Source organism: Scyliorhinus torazame, chromosome 18, assembly GCF_047496885.1.
Source record: "Scyliorhinus torazame isolate Kashiwa2021f chromosome 18, sScyTor2.1, whole genome shotgun sequence".
Lineage (NCBI taxonomy): Eukaryota > Metazoa > Chordata > Chondrichthyes > Carcharhiniformes > Scyliorhinidae > Scyliorhinus > Scyliorhinus torazame.
Window position 1 is genome coordinate 62,468,367 of NC_092724.1, and position 23,007 is coordinate 62,491,373.

Below are 23,007 nucleotides of genomic sequence, written 5' to 3' on the forward strand. Positions count from 1 at the left end.
ATGTGGTACCTGTGAAGCCGAGAGGCTATTGGCTGACAGGTCCCGGGTCCTGGTTGGATCTGCCGACTTCTGGCTCCGCCCTGAAGGCGGAGTATAAGAGCTCGAGCTTCTCCCCGCAGCCTCATTCTGTTGCTGAGCTGCTGGGGACAAGTCTCGCTTAATAAAGCCTAGATAGACTTCATCGCTTCTCGTCTCGCGGAAGTCATTGTGCGCTACAGTAACTACATAAGCACTGGCATCAGATGAAGCATACAGGGTGTAGTGTTAATGAAGTCAGTCCATAAGAGGGTCATTTAGGAGTCTGGTGACAGTGGGGAAGAAGCTGTTTTTGAGTCTGCTCGTGCGTGTTCTCAGACTTCTGTATCTCCTGCCCGATGGAAGAAGGAGGAGCAAAACAAAAATGAAGTGGCCTTGCTGAGGTATCGCTGCCATGAGACGTGGTGGGTAAGCGCTCACAGTTTGCATGGGGCAGCTGAGACCATGCAGCTGCTGTGGGTGGTGTTCTCTTTCATATCTGGGGGCTAGTCTAGCTGGTGGGGGTCTCCTGCAATCTCGGGCGAAGTGTCCTGACTGCCCACAGTTGTAACATTCTTGAGCTTTTGGCTGGGGTGGGTTGTTCCTGCCCTCATTTACCCATGCGGGGTTCTGGTGTGCTTCAACTGGATTCATGTCTGCTTGCCCTTCATCGGGGTTTATAAATGCGGTTTTGCTTTGGACTGATTGCTCCCAAGCGCGGGACAATCTCTTCAAAACACATTTTTCATTGTGGGCCTCGCCTGAGGGGTCGTACTTTGCGCAGGTTTCTGACTTGCGTCTGTCGTGTGAGAGACTAGGATGCAAGTCCATTTGGCCATATTATCTGGGGACAAATGGGCACGGGCTAACTCTCCGAAAACTGCTGTGAAGTGTATCCACAAGCGTCCAGCAAACGCTGTGGGGTGGTCTGTTTTCTTTTACCTACACTTGTTTAGGCCTTCTACGGGGTCTCCTCTGTTATAGCCGATCGCATCTAGGATCGCTGTGTGCATCTCTTGGAGTGTGCCTCCTCCTACATTCTGTGGGTCGGGAAGGGCTGCCACGACTGAAGGGTCGAGGCTTAAAACTGTGAGCTTCACTTGCTCCTTCTCGTCCAGGCCGTACATGGTAGCCTGCTGTTTGACTTTCGTGAAAAATTGGTGGGGGTCTGATGTGGGAAGGAACGGTGTAATTTTTCCACATGAGTCCCGGAATTGGGTCACGGTTAATGGGGTTGTATAAAGGAAATCTGCGTCTCCTTCTGCTGAGGCCCTGCGGTGTGTGGTTACAGGGTTCATGGGGGGGTGTTCTGCCTGTTCGGTTGGGGCGCTTTCCTTTTCTGGGGTTTTTCCTGCGTACATGTCCCATGTACGTATCTATGGGCAGTCTCGTTCAATTCTTGCCAATCGGGGCCGTTTTCCTGATCTAACTGGGGTCCAAATGTGCTTTGAAACCCATTTTGAATGGAAAGCAGAGATTGCAATTCAGCAATTTGCTTCCGGCACTTTGCGTGGTCTATGTAGCTCTGCCTCTGTTCCGTCCTGGAAGTATGGAGTGCTCGTAGGGCTGCCTTCAAATCATTGCACTGTTTCTGCAGTTTCTCAACTTGTTGCTCGGTCTCTTGTCTTACCAAGACCGCATGTTGCGTGTCCTGGTAGGCCTTATCGTATTGCGTTTGGAAACTACTCAAATGCGTGAGACAAGACTGGTGTGTCATCTTGGCATCATCCACCTCTCTGTCCCTTGCTGCTAACTGCTCTCTCAAATCTTTATTCTCCTTCTCTACTTCACTCACGCCTACGTCACTACTTCTGTCTCTCTCCTCTATCTCTCTACGGAGCATCCTAACAACCACCTCTGTGCCTCGCAATTGTGCCAAAAAGGACACGATTGCCATCGGCTTGCGAGCTTTCCCCAAGCTCTTCTTGTGTATCTCTGACAGGTTCTCCCACCAAGTATGTCCTCTACTCCTGGGACCTGTTTCGTCATTGGCACAGAATTCACTCCAAAGGGGCCATCCTTTCCCTTTGAGATATTTCCTGATCTCATCTTCCCAAACGGGACACTGTCCTACTCTACTGGTCACTGCGACCTCGAATTCTTGGGGGTTCATAAGGCGTTCCATTGCCTTAATTGCCATTTTCTCTATCTAGGTTCTCTACTGAATTTGGAACAGGGGGTGATAAAGTGGTGATGTAAACACGGGTGCAGCTTACGCTAATTTCCAGCCTACAAAACTCCCGACAGTTTTGCGCAACAAAATCTCTCAGGTTTACCTTATATCCCTGTTCGTACGCATGCATTAACACACTTCCGAATCTCGGAGGTTTGATCAGTATTGTTCTTACACTTGTGGTTTTTCTGTTTCCAATTGGATTCCAATTCAAATTTGGGTTCTCTCGGAGTGGTTAGGCCACTTCTAAGTCGAGTCTCATCAGAAGTAGCCAGTAAAGCTGCTTGTTGCTGTTGTTTCTTAATTTGGCTCTGTTTAGTTACGTTTGCTCAAGGGTCGCCAGGTATCTTTCGATACCGCCACAAGGTTCAAGACCGAATACTGATCAATGACTCGATACACCAGTTAGTAAGTTCAAACTCAATGCTCATTTATTTACACACACAGTCAAATATACTCATGCATAAAACTCTACAAACTAAACTATCACTACTACTAAAACCTATACTTAGCTTCAGAGGAACAATGGCCGTTGCTCGGTTCTGAGGCTGCTGGGTTGAGCTGTTTACAGGATAGCAACTAAGAGCGTCTATCTCATAGCGTGCGTTGACTTGGAAGTTACTTGGTCTGGAGCAGCTTTGGCGGGTCTCTCCTCGCTGAGAGCCAAGGCCAAGCGAGAGATTCTCTCTTGGGGAATCCTTTTTATACCCAAAAGGGCTTTGCGCGCTTTTGGGCGGGCCTTGAACTTGGCCCCAATTAATTGGGCCATTTCCCAATCGTTCCTATCGATTTTCCTCCAATAGAGGGGTGGGTTCCCTGGTTGCTGGGCGTGTCCGAGGTGGCCGTTGGTTTGCTTTGTTTTAGTCTCCTCTGGTGCCGGGGTATCTGTCTTAGCATTGTTTACCTAAATGTTGCCTTTTGTTCCCGGGGATAGCTCATTAGTATGTAGATGGTTCTACAGTATCGGTCTTGTCTGAGAGCTACAGCTCTAATTAACAGAGAGACCTTGCACCTGCTTGCTTTTTCGGTATTGTCCAATTTTTCCTGCATTCTTTGCAAGTGTCCATTTTGTAATCGGGACGTGGCCATCCCAGATGGCTACAACTTTTAACTGAGGCTAACAATTTTGAAACATTTAATAAAGTTCTATTAACATTTTTCAGTGATTTGTGACAGCGTTAACTGTTGAAGTAAATGGTTCCACAAAACAATAAACACTGCAATATTGTACATTTCCAACTTCTCTGTTAAGGTTTTCCTTTCAGCTTTCATACATGGTTTCTCTGATTTTGATGTGGCCATGTCTGATAAGCATTCCTTTACATTGACAAAGTTCAGTCTCAAAGCCAGAACGGCATCTGTACGAGTGGACTACCTGGTGTCACAAATTCTTTTCACCATCAAATGTTTTCCATGTGCCTGCTCCAAACATGATTGCAGCATATTTCTCAGATACGTGGAACCGAAAAGAAAGCATTCAAGTTTTGAACAAAGTCAAAAAACATACGTCTGCCTCAAATGAATCAGCTGCTGTGTTGTAAATTAAATTCAAGGAGTGACTGGAACGTGGGATGAATAATGTTCAATCTTGATTATAGATCTGAATATTTTCCTGTCATATTTGTGGCATTATCGAAGTTCTGCCCATGACAATTTTTGATGTCCAAACCTGAATTTGCAATGATTTCCAAAACTGTTGCCTCCAGCATTCAGATGTGTGGGATAGTAGCTTGACAAAACAGAGAAGTCTCTTCACCATCGCTGGTCACATATCTAAACTTAATGTTAATTGGTCCACACGACTCACATCTGATATTGAATCAACTATTATGGGATAGTATTTGGCATGTTTGACTTCATTAGTGAATTGGTTTCTGAGCCGCTCTGTTATTATAGTAATGACGTCATCATAGGTTCTGTGCGCCTAAAGGTTGGTCTTCCAGGAGTCACAATATTGGTAACTTTTCAAGTGATCTTTGAGAAGCTCATCAAATTCGCTGAGATATTCAATGCAGGCTAAAAAAATTACCCCTTCGACTCGAAATTGATGACTCATCATGTCCTCTTAGAGGTAGTCCTAAAGAAGACAGCAGTGTGACCATGGCAACAACATGTCTCAGTACTTTCCGCCTGTCCGAACACTCCTTTTCAAACTGAGCCAACAACGCAGAATCAATTTTTCCAGATAATTTACATCTTTGAACAAACGCACACGTAGCCTTGATATGACTTTTAGAAGTTTAATGATTATCATAGAATTTACAGTGCAGAAGGAGGCCATTCGGCCCATCGAGTCTGCACCGGCTCTTGGAAAGAGCACCCTACCCAAGGTCAACACCTCCACCCTATCCCCATAACCCAGTAACCCCACCCAACACTAAGGGCAATTTTGGACACTAAGGGCAATTTATCATGGCCAATCCACCTAACCTGCACATCTTTGGACTGTGGGAGGAAACCGGAGCACCCGGAGGAAACCCACGCACACACGAGGAGGATGTGCAGACTCCGCACAGACAGTGACCCAAGCCGGAATCGAACCTGGGACAATGGATCTGTGAAGCAATTGTGCTATCCACAATGCTACCGTGCCACCCAAAGCAAGAGATGAGCAACATCTCTTCCAACATTTCCCCAGTTAGAGTGCCCGTTGATAAATGCTTTGTTTCCCTTTACAAGAGTCAGGGAACAATTTACAAATATAACAGTAGACTGCCTTCGAGGTTTCCAAACAAAATCGATTAATTCTTCTTTTCCTTCATGCTATTTCTCTTCACCCTCAGAAAATGGGACTTATGAAGACTTCTAAACTACTTTCGGCCTTGAACCTCAAACTCAAATTTTCCATATTACCCATGTTTTCTTGTTTATTTGGAACTAAATATTCAATCATTCCCAGTGGAGCAGATTTTGGCCTTAAGGCAATGTCTTCAGGGTGGGTTTCTTCCCTCACATCAGCAACAGAACACTGCGCTTGAGCAGTATATTGTAGTTCCATTCCCATTTCAGAGTCCACTTGCCCCTTTTGTTCAAGTTTTTTAGGCAGTGTGTTGTCTCCCCGGAAGTTGGCAGGTCGAAATCTTCAGAGAAGTCACCAAAACCTCGGGTGGATGTTGCTGCTGAGGATGAATTTGCAGTTTGGGCACCGCTCAATACTTCAAACCGTTTAAAGTAAAGTGCCAAACTGTCCTTTTGCTTAGCTTTGTCCTCTCGCCTTGCCTTCATGTGTTTTTGACGGCCAGATTCATAGTGTCTCTTCACATTGACCGATCTGCCTTGATTTCAATGACTTTGAATCTTCAGAATCTTCTGCCGAGTGAAGCCTCCTTCAGCAGAAGCAGCCGATTGTCTAAGCTTCTCAAAAACAGTGGTGAATTAAACAGAGTGAATGATCGAGTTGGTAGTCTTCAGAAATTGTGAAAAGAATTGGTGTGAGGATGAGGTGGCGTTCACTGCCAAAATCCTACCAGGGTAACTGCAATGATTTTTGGGAAGGCTGTAATGTCAATTGTCAAGAATATCTTAAAAGGCACCTGCATCGATCAGAGGGAGTAATTATCGCAAAAAGACAGTAAATGTTGGTTGCTGCCCACTCTCTCACTCAGCTCTGGCTGGCCTCTGGCTCTGGTGAGTCACCCTGCTCCCACTGGTCACTGCTCTCCGAAAACCACAATGCCAGTGCTTGCCTGGCCTTCGCACCTCTCATGATTGCAGGTCTGCTCACCTCTCTGCCTCGCTCATGTGGCTGGGCCTTGAGCCTTGACAACCATGTGTGTTCCTGGCTGACTACCTGGCTGCTGCTGCTGGCTATCTGGCATGGCCTCTGTTCTGTGGTTGATTGATTGGTTGGTCGCCCACACATCCTCCTCCTCGGCCCTGGCCTGGAGGTTGAGAGTTGCCCCTTTGCTCCAGTCGATGGCCATTGACCAGCATCTCCTCCTCGCCTTGCTGAAGGCTTCGCAGGCTCACATCCTGATGTTAGGCCAGCGTCCTTACTTTTGCCTCAGGCTGTCCATCAGACCGAATACCAGAAACCTGGGCCGGGATTCTCCTACCCGCCGCGCCACATTTCTGCCCCGACTGGCCGGCGGGATTCTCCGTTACGCCGGCAGGTCAATGGGGTTTCCCATTGTGGGGCAGCCCCACGCCGTCGGGAAACCCCCGGGTGCCGGCATAACGGAGAATCACGCCGGCGGAGAATTCCCGGCCCTGGTTGCTGCTTTGCACCTTTACTGAATGAAAGCTCAGAAACTTCACACCGTTTCCGGAGGTCCGTGTCTGAACTGCTGTACGTCACCTCCACCTCTCAATGTCTGGCAAACCATATTCCCACCCTAAAGGGGAGTCCACCAATCAGAGCTTGATGTTGTTCTGTATTGCATGCTGCTATGAGCCTGTCGGGAAATTCAGAGCTACCAGGCTTGATTGGTGTCGATACACAACAGTCACCTCTCAGTTTGGCCCAGAATTCCATGGCTCATCAAATGCATCCATGGCGCCACTTTTTCCTGCCAATTTTCGGATCCTGTTTCCCTGATTTGTGCTTCTTTAGCTTTCAGCCTTTCTCCCTTCAGTTTATTTCCTGAAAGCAAGCAATCCCCAAGCCCACAAGCAAACTAGTTTTTCCATTGCCTGGACTCAGTTCCCGAGTGGTAGGTTGCAGTCAGCAACCTTCCAGGTTCCCAATCCTGCATCCCGTTTACAGTGCCATGTGTGCAGTCTCTGCAACTTCTACCCACTACAAGCAGTAAGTACACCTGAAACTTTGATTATTAAAATGAAAAAGCATGTTCCAGTCACTCTCAGTTGTGTCCCGATTAATTTTCAAAGCCCTTATTTTGCACTATTGCCTGACTCACCAACGACTTTCTACGATCTGAAGTTTTTTTTAAACTTGTCATAAGCACCTTGATGATTTTCAACCTGAGTGACGATGGTTTTTTCAGACCTCCAAATCTTTGGCGACGGTTGTTCATTGCCCGAATCTTAATAGATGGCTTTTGTTTACGCCCAAATCCTCGCCACTAGTTTCCTCTGGCCCAAATCCTCGTCGTCAATTTTCTCTTCTGCTATATATTTGTTGTTACCGCAAAGAGAAAAAGAAGTAGGGGTGCCACACTTTACGTTTGTAAAAACATAGTGCACGGTTTAAGAGATGTTGCTTCTGTAAGATGTAAGATGTAAGATGGTAAACTCCCCAAAAACCTGCAAAATGCTCCGCTGATGTCACTACGTATCTCATTATATTTCACCAGCCAATAGTGTTACTTGAATACATAACAATTTATGGGATTTAAAGATTTTCAAGGTGATATGTGTAAAGATGTGAATCCTTCTCTGTAAAGCTTGGTATTTTCAGCCTCACTGTCTGACAAAGTGATCGTTGATGATGGCTCACTGAGAAATGAAGTCAACGGAAATAAAAATTGTGGGAGATGTGCCGCACATTGCCAATTTGCTATCCCCTCCCCACCTTTATACAGACATCCTAAATCAAAACTGCCCCCACTTGCTTAAAGCCTTTCCAAAAAAGGTTCTGTTCCTGGATCAAGTACTTCTTGAACTGAACTCTCAACATTATGATCTAATTACACCATCTGATTAATTTAATTATGTTATTTATCTAAGTTATTTATTAATGTTAATCAATGGAGCCATGGACGTATTTTCTGTTGCTTGTACATAGCACAAAGTAAAAGATGCTGATATGTGATGGTTGGTACTTGCACGTGTTGTCACCAGTACTTGCGACACCTTCTGAAGAGATGGACTTTGGCCAAATCTTCATGTACTAATCCAAACAACGTCTAGAGAATGAGAACACTCTGTACCTTTGTCACAATTGTTTGTTAAAAACCCAACACATTTTTGTCATGATATCCAGGTAAACATCATATCACATACATACATACTGATGGACAGATCAACAGACCAATCAACACACACACAACATGACAGCCAATCACAGGCAAGAGCATACACAGTACAAAACAGGGAACACGACACTTCCTGGGCACTCGAGGACGAGACAGCTCAGGGCACAGAGCTCATAGCAAGCCACTCAGACATCCACCATGTGCTGAGTGCCACTACAAGATAGAATTAGGAATAGGTCCACAGATTCAAGGGTTATGATCGAACCTCAAGTAACCAGTTTACCACTGTAAATAGATGTTTGACATAAAACTGAGTTGTACCATTCGCAACCGTGTTGGTTCGTCTGTGTAGCAGAGTACCCAACACTTCATAGTACCAGGAGTAACTGTGGTACCTACCTACAAATCCTCCGGAATCTGCCGTCCTGCGCCATGGACACCGTCAGCACACCGCAGCCGCTGCAAGTCGCTGGAAACCTCGGCGTTAATTGGAAGCTGTTCAAACAGCGCTTCCAGCTCTTTCTGGAAGCCAACAAAAAGGAAAGCGCCCCGGACACCAGAAAGATCACCATCAACCTCACCACGGCAGGTCAACACGCCATCCATGTCTACAACTCCCTGGTGTTCGCGGAAGGTGAAGACAAGACCAAATATAAGACGGTCCTTCCCAAGCTCGACCAACACTTCAACGTCGAGATCAACGAGAGCTTTGAGAGGTATCTCTTCCAGCAGCGCCTGCAAGGTAGGAATGAGCCCTTTCAGTCATTCCTTATGCATCTCCGTATCCTCGCGCAGTCCTGCAGTTACGACACCACCTCCGATTCCATGATTCAGGACCAGATCGTTTTTGGGGTCACCTCGGGCACCCTACGCCAACAGCTCTTAAATATAAAAGGCCTCACCTTAGCCTCCGCAATCGAAGCCTGTGTCCTGCACGAAAACGCGACTAGCCGCTATACCCAATTTCAGGCGGCCGAATCGGCGCGGTAGGGGTCCTACGTGGCCGGATCGGTGAGGCAGGCGTCCTACGAGGCCGAATGGGTCCAGGCGATCGAGTTCCTCCCGGCCCGCGGCCCGGACGAGGGCGGCTATTTCGCGCGCTTTTCGAGGCCTCCCGCGCTTGTGCGCGCCAAAAACGACGGCAACACTGAGGAGCGTGATGCGCAGGCACGCTCGACGCAAGACTGAACTGCGCATGCGCGGTGGTGCAAGAACGCCATGACGTCACGACGTGCGGCAACTGTGGAGCCGCACGTTTAAAGCGGCAATGTCCCGCAAGAACCCGACAATGCCTCCGCTGTGGCAAGGTGGGCTACTACGCTGCCTGCTGTCGAGCAGCTCAACCTGCCAATATTCCCCAATTCCGACAACCTCGCAGGGACGTACGAACTATTCAGCCTCCTTACTACGAATCGTGCCCAGACGATATCCAGACCAGTGACAGAGACGACAGTGACGCCTTCCGTGTTGCGGTCATTGATGGGAACCGAATGTCTCCAGCCAGGACCCACCGGCCGATGCAAGTTAACACTGTCAATCCGGGTGATGAATGGTGTGCCACCCTAACGGTCAACCGATCACCGATAACATTTCGTCTGGACACTGGCGCCTCCGCCAACCTCATGGCATGGTCAGCCTTCTACGCCATGAAGGTCAGACCACCAATTCGGCCATCCCGTTGCAAGATGGTCGACTACAACGGGAACATTATCCCAACTATGGGATCCTGCCAGCTCCAGGTGACACAGAGCACACATACGACCACACTCTCATTCGAGATAGTCGGATCATCGAAGGACTCCTGTTAGGCGCACAGGCATGCAAGGCTCTCCACCTCGTGCAACGAGTCCATGCTCTGTCTCAAGAAGGCACATCTGACTTCCCGGATGCAGAGTTCAGGGCACAGCTCCAATCTCTCCTCACCCACAACCAGGAGGCATTCGAGGGCATGGGAACACTGCCCTACATCTACAGAATCTGGCTCAAACCGGACGCCACCCCGGTCATTCATGCACCTCGCAGGGTCCCAGCACCACTCAGGGACCGCCTCAAGCAGCAGCTGCAGGATCTCCAGGACCAAGGGGTCCTATCCCGGGTCACGGAGCCCACGCCATGGGTCAGCTCCATGGTGTGTGTTAAGAAGCCCCCCGGCGAGCTCCGGATCTGCATTGATCCAAAAGCCCTCAACAACAACATGTAATGAGGGAACACTACCCCATACCCAAACGGGAAAAGATCACGAGCGAAATGGCCCAGGCTAAAATCTTCACAAAACTGGATGCCTCAAAGGGTTTTTGGCAGATCCAACTGGATCCGTCCAGCCGAAAGCAGTGCACCTTCAACACCCCTTTCTGCATGTTCTGCTACAACAGAATGCCATTCGGCATCATCTCGGCATCCGAGGTCTTTCACAGGATCATGGAGCAGATGATGGAAGGCATCAAAGGGGTGCGCGTCTACGTGGGCGACGTCATCATCTTGTCCACCACACCACAGGAGCACATCTATCGCCTCCAGCGCGTCTTTGCGCGCATACGCGAAAACGGCCTGCGCCTCAACCGAGCCGAGTGTTCTTTCGGCCAAACCGAGCTGAAGTTCCTGGGGGACCACATTTCCCGGTCAGGGGTCCGTCCGGACGCAGACAAGGTGAGCGCCATTACAGCCATGCCGCAGCCGGCAGACAAGAAAGCAGTGCTACGCTTCCTAGGCATGGTCAACTTCCTGGGGAAGTTCATTCCCAACCTTGCCTCCCACACGACAGCTCTGCGCCACCTCGTCAAGAAGTCCACGGAGTTCCAGTGGCTACACACATACCAGCAGGAGTGGGAGAAGCTCAAACTTAAGCTCACCACAGCACCGGTATTGGCGTTTTTCGACACATCTCGTGACACCAAAATTTCGACTGATGTCAGCTAGTCCGGCATTGGGGCGGTGCTCCTACAGCGGGATGACACTGCGTCATGGGCCCCGGTCGCCTATGCCTCGCGGGCCATGACCCCCACAGAACAGCGCTACGCGCAGATCGAAAAGGAGTGCCTGGGCTTGCTAACCGGGATAGACAAGTTCCATGACTACGTGTATGATCTCCCCCGGTTTACCGTTGAGACTGACCACCGCCCCCTGGTCAGCATCATAAATAAGGACCTGAACTCCAGCGCACCCTACTTAAACTTAGGAGGTATGACTTCCAACTGGTCTACACCCCGGGTAAGGACCTTATCATTGCGGATGCCCTATCCAGAGCAGTGAGCACACCGCCAGATTCGGAGGGGTTCGTCTGTCAGGTCGAGGCGCAGGTGGCTTTCACATCGGCAAATCATCTGTGTAGCAGAGTACCCAACACTTCAATTTTATCAATAGTTCTTTAGGCCCACTGTCAGCACACATTTGAGTCGGCAGGAATTGCATCACAATATGATTTGAGGTAATAACAGTCTCCGCGGCCATCCCAGAAATTAGGACAAAGAGCAATTGGGGATCCCCAGATTGTGTCAATATTTTCAGAATCTCCAGAAAAGGATTAGTATTTGAAGGGGGTCCCTGGAGTGTTTGCTTATTTGCAAGTTCTCAGGAATGTGTCAATAGTTACAGCAGGAATCTATACTTGGTCTCCGGGAGTCTCAGAATTTCTAGGGGTATTTAAAAGCTTGGCAGTATTTCCAGAATGAATGCTGAATAAAATATTTCTGCCTGGAATAAATTGGACAGACTTGTATCCAATGATATTCAGTCAAAAGCAATTCTGTTATTCCCAGTGTAGGCTAGTTTTAACCTTTGCGGGTCTCCACTATTCTCCCTATTCCTTCTTTATAGATGGCCATGGCTTAAGCTCAGTTACATGATCTATATAACTCCTCTTTACGTACCAGGCCCAAGAGTGATGAGAAGTTGAGTTCGCAGCCCTGTGGAGTTGTTGAAGCAGACAACATTGATGCATTGAGAGTGGGGGGGTGGGGGTTGGTTGGACTGAGGGAGAAGGGAATGAGGGGCTGTGAGGCACAGGGAAGGAGGAAGGAATTAAAGTAAGAGGAGGTGTCTGTGGAGCGTGAACACGGACATGGGTCAGGTGGACTGAGTGGCATCCAGAATCCTCTAAAATAGTCAATTCCGGAGATTCACAGCTCTCTGAGTGAAGAAGTTTCACCTCACTTGATTCTACATTGTCAACCCCTTATCCTGAGAATGCAACCCGTAGATCAATATTCTCCAGCTGCTGAGCTCTCAAAGACTTTTCTATGTTTCAATTAAATCGCCTGTCATTTTATTAAGCCAGAAAATATAGGCCTGGTGTATTCAATCACTACTCACTGGACAAACTCTCATGTCAGGCATCTGCACCTTCTAAGGCAAGTATATTTTTCCTTGGGTACAGAGACAGAAATTCATAGTGCTCAATGTGGTCTCACCAAAGGCCCTATATAATTGCAACAAGACGTCCTTCCTCTTATACTCCAATCTTCTTGCAAAGAAGACCATTTTCCTTCCTAGTTGCTTGCTGTACCTACATGTGATTTATGTACAAAGATCCCCAATTCCTCTGAAAGCCTACATTTACTCGTCTTCCACCTTTTAAAAAAATATTCTGCTTTTCCATTCTTGCTAGCAAAGTGTGTAATTTCACACTTCTTTGCACTGTTCTCCATCTGCCAATTTCCCGCCCAATCATTTATCACTTTACATCCTCCATTATTCCTCCTCACAGCTTACATTCCCAGCATGTATGTACATCAGTAAATTTTAATACATTGCACCTGGGTCCTCTCATCTTACTCACTGATATGGATCGTAATAAACTGCAGCCCAAGCTTTAACCTTTGCAGCAATTCACTAGTAACACCCTGTCAACCTGGAAATAACCTATTCATTCCTACTCCTGTTTTCTGTCAATCAATTCATTATAATGAGTTACCCCAGTCCCAGGAGCCTTAATCTTGGATACCAATTTCTTCTAGGGCTGGTTTAGCTCAGTGGGCTAGACAGCTAGTTTGTGATGCAGAACAAGGCCAGCAGCGCAGGTTCAATTCCTGTGACAGCTGCGAATTCTCAATTCTCCCTCGGTGTACCTGAACAGGTGCTGGAATGTGGTGACTAGGGGCTTTTCACAGTAACTTCATTGCGGTGTTAATATAAGCCTACTTGTGACAATAAAGATTCTTTACCTTTAAATTCTGTGACACTTTATCAAATGCTTTACAGGAATTTTTGATTGACTACCTGTGTAAACCACTCTACTGGGCTAATTTTAGTCCTGTTCCCTTGGATTTGAGGTGAAATATTGTGTGTTTTTGTTTTTCTAGCTGCCAGCAGACAGCTTGCTTCATGATCTGGACAGCGTGGAACTCCTGGATCTACTGTTTGACCAACAGGATGGGATTCTTCGCCATGAGGGCTTCCATGCAGATGGCAGGGGGACTGCTGGGAGCTGGGACATGACACAACCAAGTGTAAGAAACATCAAAATGTCAAGACGTCCCCACATACACGGAATATATGTGACATAGAGTCATCCACGCACATATAGGGCACTGCAACCCAGTCACCCCGACACGTACAGGCATTGTAATCCAGAATAATCCTCAAACAGGGCATCGTAACCCTGATTTATGCTTACGTAGAGCATCATAACCACAACTCAATGCCACACAGGGCAATGTAACCCCAATTCAACACCACCACATGGGGTATCATAGCTCTGACTCACCCCACAAGTACAGGATAGCGTAATCCCAAATTACCCCCACGCGGGGCATCATAACCCTGACTCACCCCACAAGTATAAAATAGCGTAATCCCAAATCACCCCCACGCAGGGCATCGGAACCTTGACTCACTCCTCCACAGGGCATCATCACCCCAATTCAACGCCACACAAGGCATGGTCACCCTAATTCAACGCCACACAAGGCATGGTAACCCTAATTCAACGCCACACAAGGCATGGTCACCCCAATTCAACCCTCTCCCACAAACAAGGCAAAACCTTGACTCACCCCTCCGCAAATGCATTTAAATGTATTTTATTCCAAATATGTGTAAAAAAGGGTAACATATACAATACCACATTTCACAACCCCATTGTCCACAGTTTGTGAAATTTTAACCCTTTTTACCCCCTCCCCTCCCCAGCCCCCATGACAAACAGTTCCTCAAACATTGTCATGAGCAAACCCCAGCAAGTCTCAAAACCCTACGTCAACCTCCTCAACTCAAATTTAATCTTTTCGAACCGGAGAAACTTGTACAGGTCCACCAGCCAGGCTGCCACCCCTGGCGGCGCATCCGACCTCCAATTCAGCAAGATCCTCCACTGGGCAATTAGAGAGGTGAAGGCTACAACATCGCCCCCTTCCCCTCAAGTAGCTCCGCCATTTCTGATACCCCAAAAATCACCACCATTGGGTCTGGCCTGGCCTCCACCCCTACAATTGTATATAAACGCTTCCCAGTAACTCTGCAGTAACTAAAAAAAGTCACTTTTTAAAATAAATTTTGAGTACCCAATTCATTTTTTCCAATTAAGGGGCAATTTACCATGACCAATCCACCCAGCTTGCACATCTTTGGGTTGTGGGGGCAAAACCCACGCAAACAGGGGGATTGAACCTGGGACCTCGGCACCATGAGGCAAACTCTCCAACTTCTTGCAACCCCAGAACATGCGCGCATGATTCGCCGGCCCTCGGCCGCACTTCTCGCACTCATCGGCCAACCTTGAAAGAACCCACTCACCCTCGCCTGGGTCATATGTACCCCATGCACCACCTTCAACTGAATCAAACTCATCCTTGTGCAAGAGGAAGTTGAATTCACCCTACACATCGCCTCGCTGCACAGTCCCCAGCCTATTTCCCTCCCCCCAACTCCTCCTCTCATTTGCTTTTGATCCTCACCATTTGCACCCCCCCTCCCGCTCCCTCAACCACCCATATATGTCCCCAATCCTACTGACTCCCAACTCATCTGGGAGCAGCCGTTCCTCATACCGGGTGTACCCGACAACCTGGGAAACGTCCTCCACTTCATTCTTGGAAAGAACCTCTCCTGCATGTACCCAAAATCACTCCCCCACGGCAACCCAAACCTCTCCCGCAACTCAACCAGACCTGAAAACTGCCTTCCAGGTACAACCCTCACCCTCACCTGTCCCCATTCACTCCCCCCCCCCCCCCACCCCCCCACCCCACCCCGGAAAAAGGACTTCAGGAGAAAAATCGGGAGAGTCTGGAAAACGAACAAGAACCTTGGCAGCACATTCATTTTCACAACTTGCACCCTCCCTGCCAGTGTCAGGTGCAGTGTGTCCCATCTCTTAAAATTCCCCCTAATCTCCTCCACCAACGTTGTCAAATTCCACTTGTGCATCATAGCCCATCACCCGTCACCTGAATCCCCAAATACTTGAACCTTTCCCCAGCCATCTTAAATGGTAGCACCCCCAGGTTGGCCTCCCCCACCGCATACACTGAAAATACCTCACCCTTCCCGATATTTAACTTATACCCTGAGAAGGTCCCAAACCTCTCCAATATTCCCATGATCCTACCCATACTCTCCAACAGGTCCAACATGAACAATAGGTCGTCTGCGTAAAATGACATCTGGTGCTCCCTCCCCCCTCACAATCCCCTGCCACTCCACAGACCCCCTAAGCCAATGCCAAGGGCCCAATCGCGAGCGTGAACAACAACGGCGATGGCGGACACCCTGTCTCGTACCTCTATGCAGCCCACACCTCCATGAACACATCCCATTTATACATCGACTTGCCAACGAAGCTACATATAACAAACGCATCCACGTCACAAACTTCGGGCCAAACCCAAACGTTTCCAAGATCTCAAATAAATACCTCCACTCCACCCAACCAAAAGCCTTCTCTGCATCCATAGAGACAATGACCTCCGGCACCCGCCCCACTGATGTCATAACCTCATTTAACAGCCTCCTGATGTCACTGGAGAGCTGCCTGCCCTTCACAAATCCATTTGATCCTCAGCGACCACACCGCACACATCCCTCTATCCTCCCCACCACCAACTAAGCCAGCACTTTCATGTCTGTGCTCAACAGCGAAATGGGCCTATACAACTCCAAGGATCCTTCCCCTTCTTCGGGAATAGCGATTGACGCCTGCGTCAGTGTCTCTGGCAGATACCCCTTCTCTTTTGCCTCACGAAACATCCCCAACAAGTGCCGTGCCAACTCTGTTGCAAACGCCTTAGGAAATGAATGAAATCAAATGAAAATCGCTTATTGTCACAAGTAGGCTTCAAATGAAGTTACTGTGAAAAGCCCCTAGTCGCCACATTCCGGCGCCTAAAATACCTCCGGATAGTCATCTGGCTCTGGAGCCTTCCCCGACTTCATCCTCCTCATACTGTCAATCACCTCCCTCAGCCCCAGTGGCTCCTCCAATGCTTGCCTCCTCTTTTCCTCCAACCTTGGGAACTCCAATCCGTCCAGGAACCGTCCCATATACCCAGCCCCACCCTGTACTGCTTCTCGTAGTAATCCCTGAACACCTAATTTAGCCTCCTTGGCTCTGACACTACCTCCCCCTTCTCAGTTTGCACGTTTAATATTTCCCTGGACGCAGCCTGCCTCCTCATCTGGTGGGCCAGCATGCAGCTCGCCTTCTCCCCATATTCGTATTGCACCGCTCTCGTCCTCCGTGACTGCCCCACCGCCCTTCCTGTCGTCAACCTATCGAACTGCCCCTGCAACCTCTTTCTCTCCGCCAACAACTCTTTAGTGGGCGCCCCGCATATCTTCTGTTCACCTCGACTATCTCCTCCAACAACCGTCCATGCTCATCCTCCTCCTGTCCCTGTGTGCCTTGAACGAGATAATCTCACCTCGGACCACCACCTTCAATGCCTCCCAAAACGTGGCCGTCGACACCTCCCCATTCTGATTAATCTCCACATACTCCCCGATCACCAACCTCACTTTCACTCCGCAGAGAATCATAACTCTTGGTTGTCCTCACAGACACACAACACTGTAAGCCCCCGAGATCCTCCCCAATTTCGGTTAGTAATGTATTGGTGGGATTCTTCCGGGCTGTCACTAACTCAACCCCCTGTTGTTGGCCCTCAGATCCACAATGGTAGCAGCAATGAGGAGTTTCTGTCTTCGATCCTCGGTGAAGCTGTCCCTGCCTCCCCACTCTGGTCCTCGGCTGGCAGTGATAGCGGGATATCTGAAGACCACCTCTCTGACCAGCTGGACAGTCCCCAGCACTGTGTGCCATCCAACAGCCCCCGGAACATTGAAGGGGGTCATGTCGAGCCAACCTTTCACACTGGGCCTGAGTCCAACTGCTGGGCTACTGGTCGAAGAGCGCTAGAGACGGATATCCCAGATGCAGAAATCTCCATCGGTTTTGGTAAGAATCTGTGTTTCTCTCTAACCACTGTCTCCTGGGGGTTGGAGTAAATAATTAATTTATTTCTCCTTAATTTCCCAGCAGTTGGTCCTTATGTCTGTGAGAATGTAACATGTTCAGCATTTTATGTTTAATGCACAGAAGTAATCACACGGCGTCAAACATGGAACTCTTTCAATGCAACTCAGTAACTAGTAAATTCTCATGCCACATAACTTCGTTCCTCCCAAAGATCCCAAGAATTCTTCAGCACTCACTCAAAGAATTGTTCTTCATGCTTGAGTTCAGGCGGATGTCTACAGGCTATTTGACCCTGTTGGGCGTCACAGGGGAAAGTGATCCTCATCATCGCCACATTCATACTTCTCAGCAGCTGTCACTGGATGGCAATTGGGAGTGGCCATCCTGCCTGATGTCCCCTCCCAACATAAGGGGGAACAAACCCAATTGTTGTCTGCAGGGGTAGGGGATTTCTGACCAAGGACCTAAACGCTCATGTTATGACTTTATGACATTGCAATCAAGCAAAGTGCTTTACGCAATGGATTACCGGTACAACCGCCACCTTCTGCCAGCAGAAGGTGTAATCTATGACTCAATGGTAGCAATCTCGCCTCTGAGTCAGAATGTCGTTCAAGACTTGAGCACATATGCTCGACTCACACTCCAACATAGTGTCGAGGGAAAGCTGCACTGCCAAACTTTTGACTGGCTTTTGAGCGAAATGGATGTACATTTACCCCCTACTGATATTGGTCATTTTCTCATTGCTGCTTGTGGGAGCTTGCTGTGCACAACATGACTGTTATGTTTCCTCCTATGTTACGACAAGGGTGGCACGGTAGCACAGTGGTTAGCATTGTAGCTTCACAGCGCCAGGGTCCCAGGTTTGATTCCTGGCTTGGGTCACTGTCTGTGCGGAGTCTGCACATCCTCCCCGTGTGTGCGTGGGTTTCCTCCGGGTACTCTGGTTTCCTCCCACAAGTCCCGAAAGATGTGCTGTTAGGTAATTTGGACATTCTGAATTCTCCCTCTGTGTACCCAAACAGGTGCCAGAATATGGCGACTAGTGGATTTTCACAGTAACTTCCATTGCAGTGGTAATGTAAGCCTACTTGTGACAATAAAGATTATTATTATACAAGAAATACTGTTCGAAAGTACTTCATTGGCTGTAGCAATTGTGAAAGTCACTGAGAGGAGCTGCTCCTGATTTTTCTCTTATACACAGTATGGGGAGATGATCCAAAGTATTCAAAATAATTCAACAAAAGGCGACAGGTCCAATATCCTGTAAGCCTACCTTACCTGAAAGTGACCATTAGAGGGCAGCAGATATACATTTCACTAAATATTTCCTCTCAGACTGAACAACGAAAGCAGTCGAGTAAAATATCAAAAATAAATGAGAAATATCGATTCTGGTTTTTGCTGGATGTCATAACCCATGTGTGGGACTTACGGGGTGGGAATAATGTCTCTTTCAGAGTACGAGCTCCTTTGCTAAGGGGGTGGGCGAAACTCAATCTATGTTGTATATAAGGTTGGCCAGTTCGGCACCGACCGTTATGACCCGTTTGGGAATTCCTTTCAAGAAGTATTTTTATTCAACAAATTTACAACAATTTTACAATACAAAACAAACCCACAAACCTTCCCCCCCCCCCCCCCCAGCCCACCCAACGGCCTCCTCCCTCAACAGTCAACGGTAACCAACTCCTGAAAATTCACTCGCCCCCCTCAGTTCGAACTTCACTTTTTCTAGGATCAGACGCTCCAGCAGGTCTCCCGCCACACAGGGAGGAGGAGCTGACCTCTACCCCAACAAGGCCCGTCTACAAGCAATCAGCGAGGCCAAGGCTAAAACATCTGCACCCGCTCCTACCTGCAGCTCTGGCCGGTCCAACACCCCGAATGTGGCTTCTAGGGGACCGGGCTCCACGTCCAGAAGTAAAACCTTACAAATGGTGCTGAACACCATCCTCCAAAACCTTTCCAGCTTTGGGCAGGAGTAAAACATATGTAGGTGATTCACAGGGCCGCTCCCACATCGCTCACCAGACATTCTCCACCCCCTCAAATATCCGGCTTGTGAGGTGGGCCCTGTACACTGTCTTCAGCCGTATCAGCCCAGTCTCGTGATGAGGTTGATACCCTCTGCAGCATATCACACCACAGAACATCCTCCAGCATCACCCCCAGCTCCTCCTCCCACTTCACCTTAATCCCCTCCATGGACACCCCGTCCTCCTTCAAGATTCACCTGTAAATCGTTGAGACAACCCCCCTCTCCAACCCCCACTGCTGACAGCACCGCCTCCAACAGTGAGGAGGCAGGCGCTATTGGGACGGTTGGAAAGACCTTCCTCACAAAGTCCCGAACCTGCATACACCTAAAGCTTTCACCCTGTGCCAGCCCAAACCCGCAGTCCAGAAGCTGGAGAAGGCGCTGGATGAGCACGAGGATCACCAAACGGTGGTGGAGGTGGAGATGGAGAAAGACCAACAAAAAAGGCTTCTGGAGAAGGTGGAGGACCTGGAAAATAGATCCCATTCGCAGAATTTGAGAATCGTTGGTCTCCCGGAGGGGGCTGAGGGAGTGGCTGCTGCCGCGTATGTGGCAGACATGTTCCAGAAGCTGTTGGGGAATGATGTCATCCCTCGCCCATTGGAGGTGGACAGGGTGCACAGAGCGCTGGGGAGGCAGCCGCGTGCGCCCCCCCCCCCCAAGCGATGGTGGTCAGGTTCCACAGGTTCCTGGACAAGAAGCGGGTGCTACAGTGGGCCAAGCACACGCGGAGCTGCAATTGGAACAAGTGTCCTGCGCATCTACAGGACCTGAGCGTAGAGGTGGCCAGAAGGAGGGCAGGCTGCAGGCAAGTCAAAGAGATTCTGTTTAAGAAGCAGGTGAAGTTTGGGCTGCTGTACCCGGCGTGCCTTTGGGTCATGCACGACGGACGGCACCATTACTTTGAGGAGCCCGAAGACGCGATGGACTTTGCCAAGAGAGAAGGGCCAGTGCCGAACTGAGGACTTTTGGACTTAAGTTAAAAAGTTACGAAGCGATGTTTCCACTTTTTTCTTGTGTCGTGGTTTTTTTTTCTCGTCTGTATTCAAGTTTTCGCTGGAAAAGAGGGAAGTTAAGGTATTTGGTGGTGGGGGCTTTTTGTGTTCTGATCGGGTGGTTGGAAGTGCCTATTACTTATTTTGTATTATTTGATTTGCACTAGCGTCGGGGTTTTCTTTGTTCCTTGTGTTTTTTGTTCAGAGCAATTGCTCGAGGAGGGCTGGTTTGGGGAAGTGGTATTGATGGGTGGGGGGGGGGGGGGGTGGGTCAGAGGGAACAATAGGTGGGAGACTTGTTGGCGCCGGAGTCGAGAGTCACCAGGCTAGCTGGGTGAGCTGGTCTACGGAAGCCAGGTGGGGGGGGTGTATATCGCTAGTTTATGGCAGGGGCTAGGTTACAGGGTGTTGTTGCTAGGGGGGGAAGGAGGGTAGTTGATCTGCTGACGAGGGAGGGACATGGGTTTGGTAACATGGAGGAGGTCGGGGGTGGGGGCTGCCAGGTGGCGGGCCAGGGAAAGCGCGACACAGGGGTTAGGGGCGGCCCCAAAGGAGATGGCTGATCAGGGATGGGGGGGGGGGGCATGGTGCCCCGCAACCAGGCTGATCACCTGGAACGTTAGAGGGTTAAAGGGGCCGGTAAAGAGGGCACGTGTGTCCGCGCATCTGAGGACGCTGAAGGCGGACGTAATAATGCTTCAGGAGACTCATCTGAAAGTAGCTGACCAAGTCAGATTAAGGAAGGGCTGGATTAGCCAGGTCCTCCACTTGGGGCTGGACACTAAAACCAGGGGGGTCGCGATTTTGGTTAACAAACGGGTGCAATTCGAGGTGCACAATCCCGGATGGGGGAGGCAGATATGTCATGGTGAGTTGCAAGCTTGAGGGGATGAGGGTAATTTTGGTCACTGTATATGCCCCAAATTGGGACGATGTGGATTTTATTAATAGGCTGCTGGGGAAGATACCTGACCTGGATTCGCCCAGGCTGATTATGGGAGGTGATTTTAACACAGTCCTTGACCATGACCTGGACCAGTCGTGTTCAAAAACGGGTAAGGTGCAGGCAATGACAAAAGAACTGAGGGGGTTCATGGAACAAATGGGTGGGGCTGATCCATGGAGGGCTAGTTGGCTGTCAGGGAAGGAGTTTTCGTTCTATTCACATGCTCATAAGGCGTATTCCCGAATTGATTTTTTCACCATGAGCAGGGATTTGCTGGCGGGGGTGACGGACGTAGAATATTCGGCGATTGCTATTTTGGACCATGCTCCACATTGGGTTGATCTGCAGGTCTGTAAGGAAAGCTTTCAGCGCCCTCAATGGAGGCTGGAGGTCGGTCTGTTGGCGGATGAGGCGGTGTGTGAGAGGTGAGGAAATGTATGCAAAACTACCTGCAGGTCAATGACACAGGGGAAGTCTCAGCTGCGGTGCTCTGGGAGGCGCTGAAGGCAGTGGTGAGAGGGGAGCTGATCTCGATTCGAGCACATAGGGACAGGATGGGCAGGGCAGAAACGGACTGACTAGTGAAGGAGATCTGACAGATAGACAGGAGATATGCGGAGACCCCGAGGGCAGAGCTTTTAAGGGAATGACAAAGGCGACAGACAGAGATTGGGGTGTTGTCCACAGGGAAGGCAGTAGAGCAGCTTAGGAAGGCGAGGGGCGCGATCTACGAGCATGGGGAGAAAGCCAATAGAATGCTGGCACAGCAATTGAGGAAGAGGGGGGAGGCTAGGGAAGTAGGGAAGGTAGTTGACGGGGGGGGGGAGGGGGGGGGGGGGAGAAACTTGGTAGGAGATCCGGCAGGGCTGAACAAGGTGTTCAGGGACTTCTATAGTAAGCTTTACACCTTGGAACCCCCCCACTCCCCCCGCCTGGGCGGGAGGGGATGAGGGGCTTTCTGGATGGACTGACCATCCCAAAAGTGGGTAGGGGGTTGGTAGACGGGCTGGGGGCCCCGATTAGGGCCAAATAAATATTGGGGGGCTTGAGGGCCATGCAATCAGGTAAAGCCCTGGGGCCTGATGGGTATCCGGTGGAGTTTTATAAAAAGTTCTCTGAGATGGTTAGGTGCTGATTAGGGTTTTTAATGAGGCAAGAGGCAGAGGGGTTTACCCCGACGATGTCACAGGCCACCATCTCCCTGATATTGAAACGGGACAATGACCCGGAGGCATATGGGTCATGATGCCACCGGAGAGTAGGGAGGTAGAGGGAGCTGTGGCAATGGGTGCCGAGGAGTCTTTCGACCGGGTTGAGTGGGACTATTTATGGGAGGTGCTGGGACGATTTGGGTTCGGGGAGGGCTTTATCGACTGGGTCAGGCTGTTGTACCAGGCTCTGGAGGCTAGTGTAAGGATGAATAGGACGACGTCTGACTATTTTAGACTATACCGAGGGACAAGACAGGGGTGCCCCCTCTTCCCACTGCTGTTTGCGCTGGCAATAGAGCCACTGGCAATTGCCCTGAGAGCTTCTAAGGGTTGGA

General features: G+C 49.4%; 1 protein-coding gene across 1 annotated transcript in view; it reads left to right on the forward strand.

The window, feature by feature from the left end:
- Positions 1–23,007, forward strand: part of LOC140395253 (cyclic AMP-responsive element-binding protein 3-like protein 3) — a 99,865-nt gene that overhangs the window by 42,507 nt on the left and 34,351 nt on the right. The window contains exons 2-3 of the mRNA XM_072482813.1: positions 13,362–13,508; positions 17,164–17,452. Coding sequence (XP_072338914.1) covers positions 13,362–13,508; positions 17,164–17,452 — 436 coding nt within the window. The remainder of the gene's footprint in view (positions 1–13,361; positions 13,509–17,163; positions 17,453–23,007) is intronic.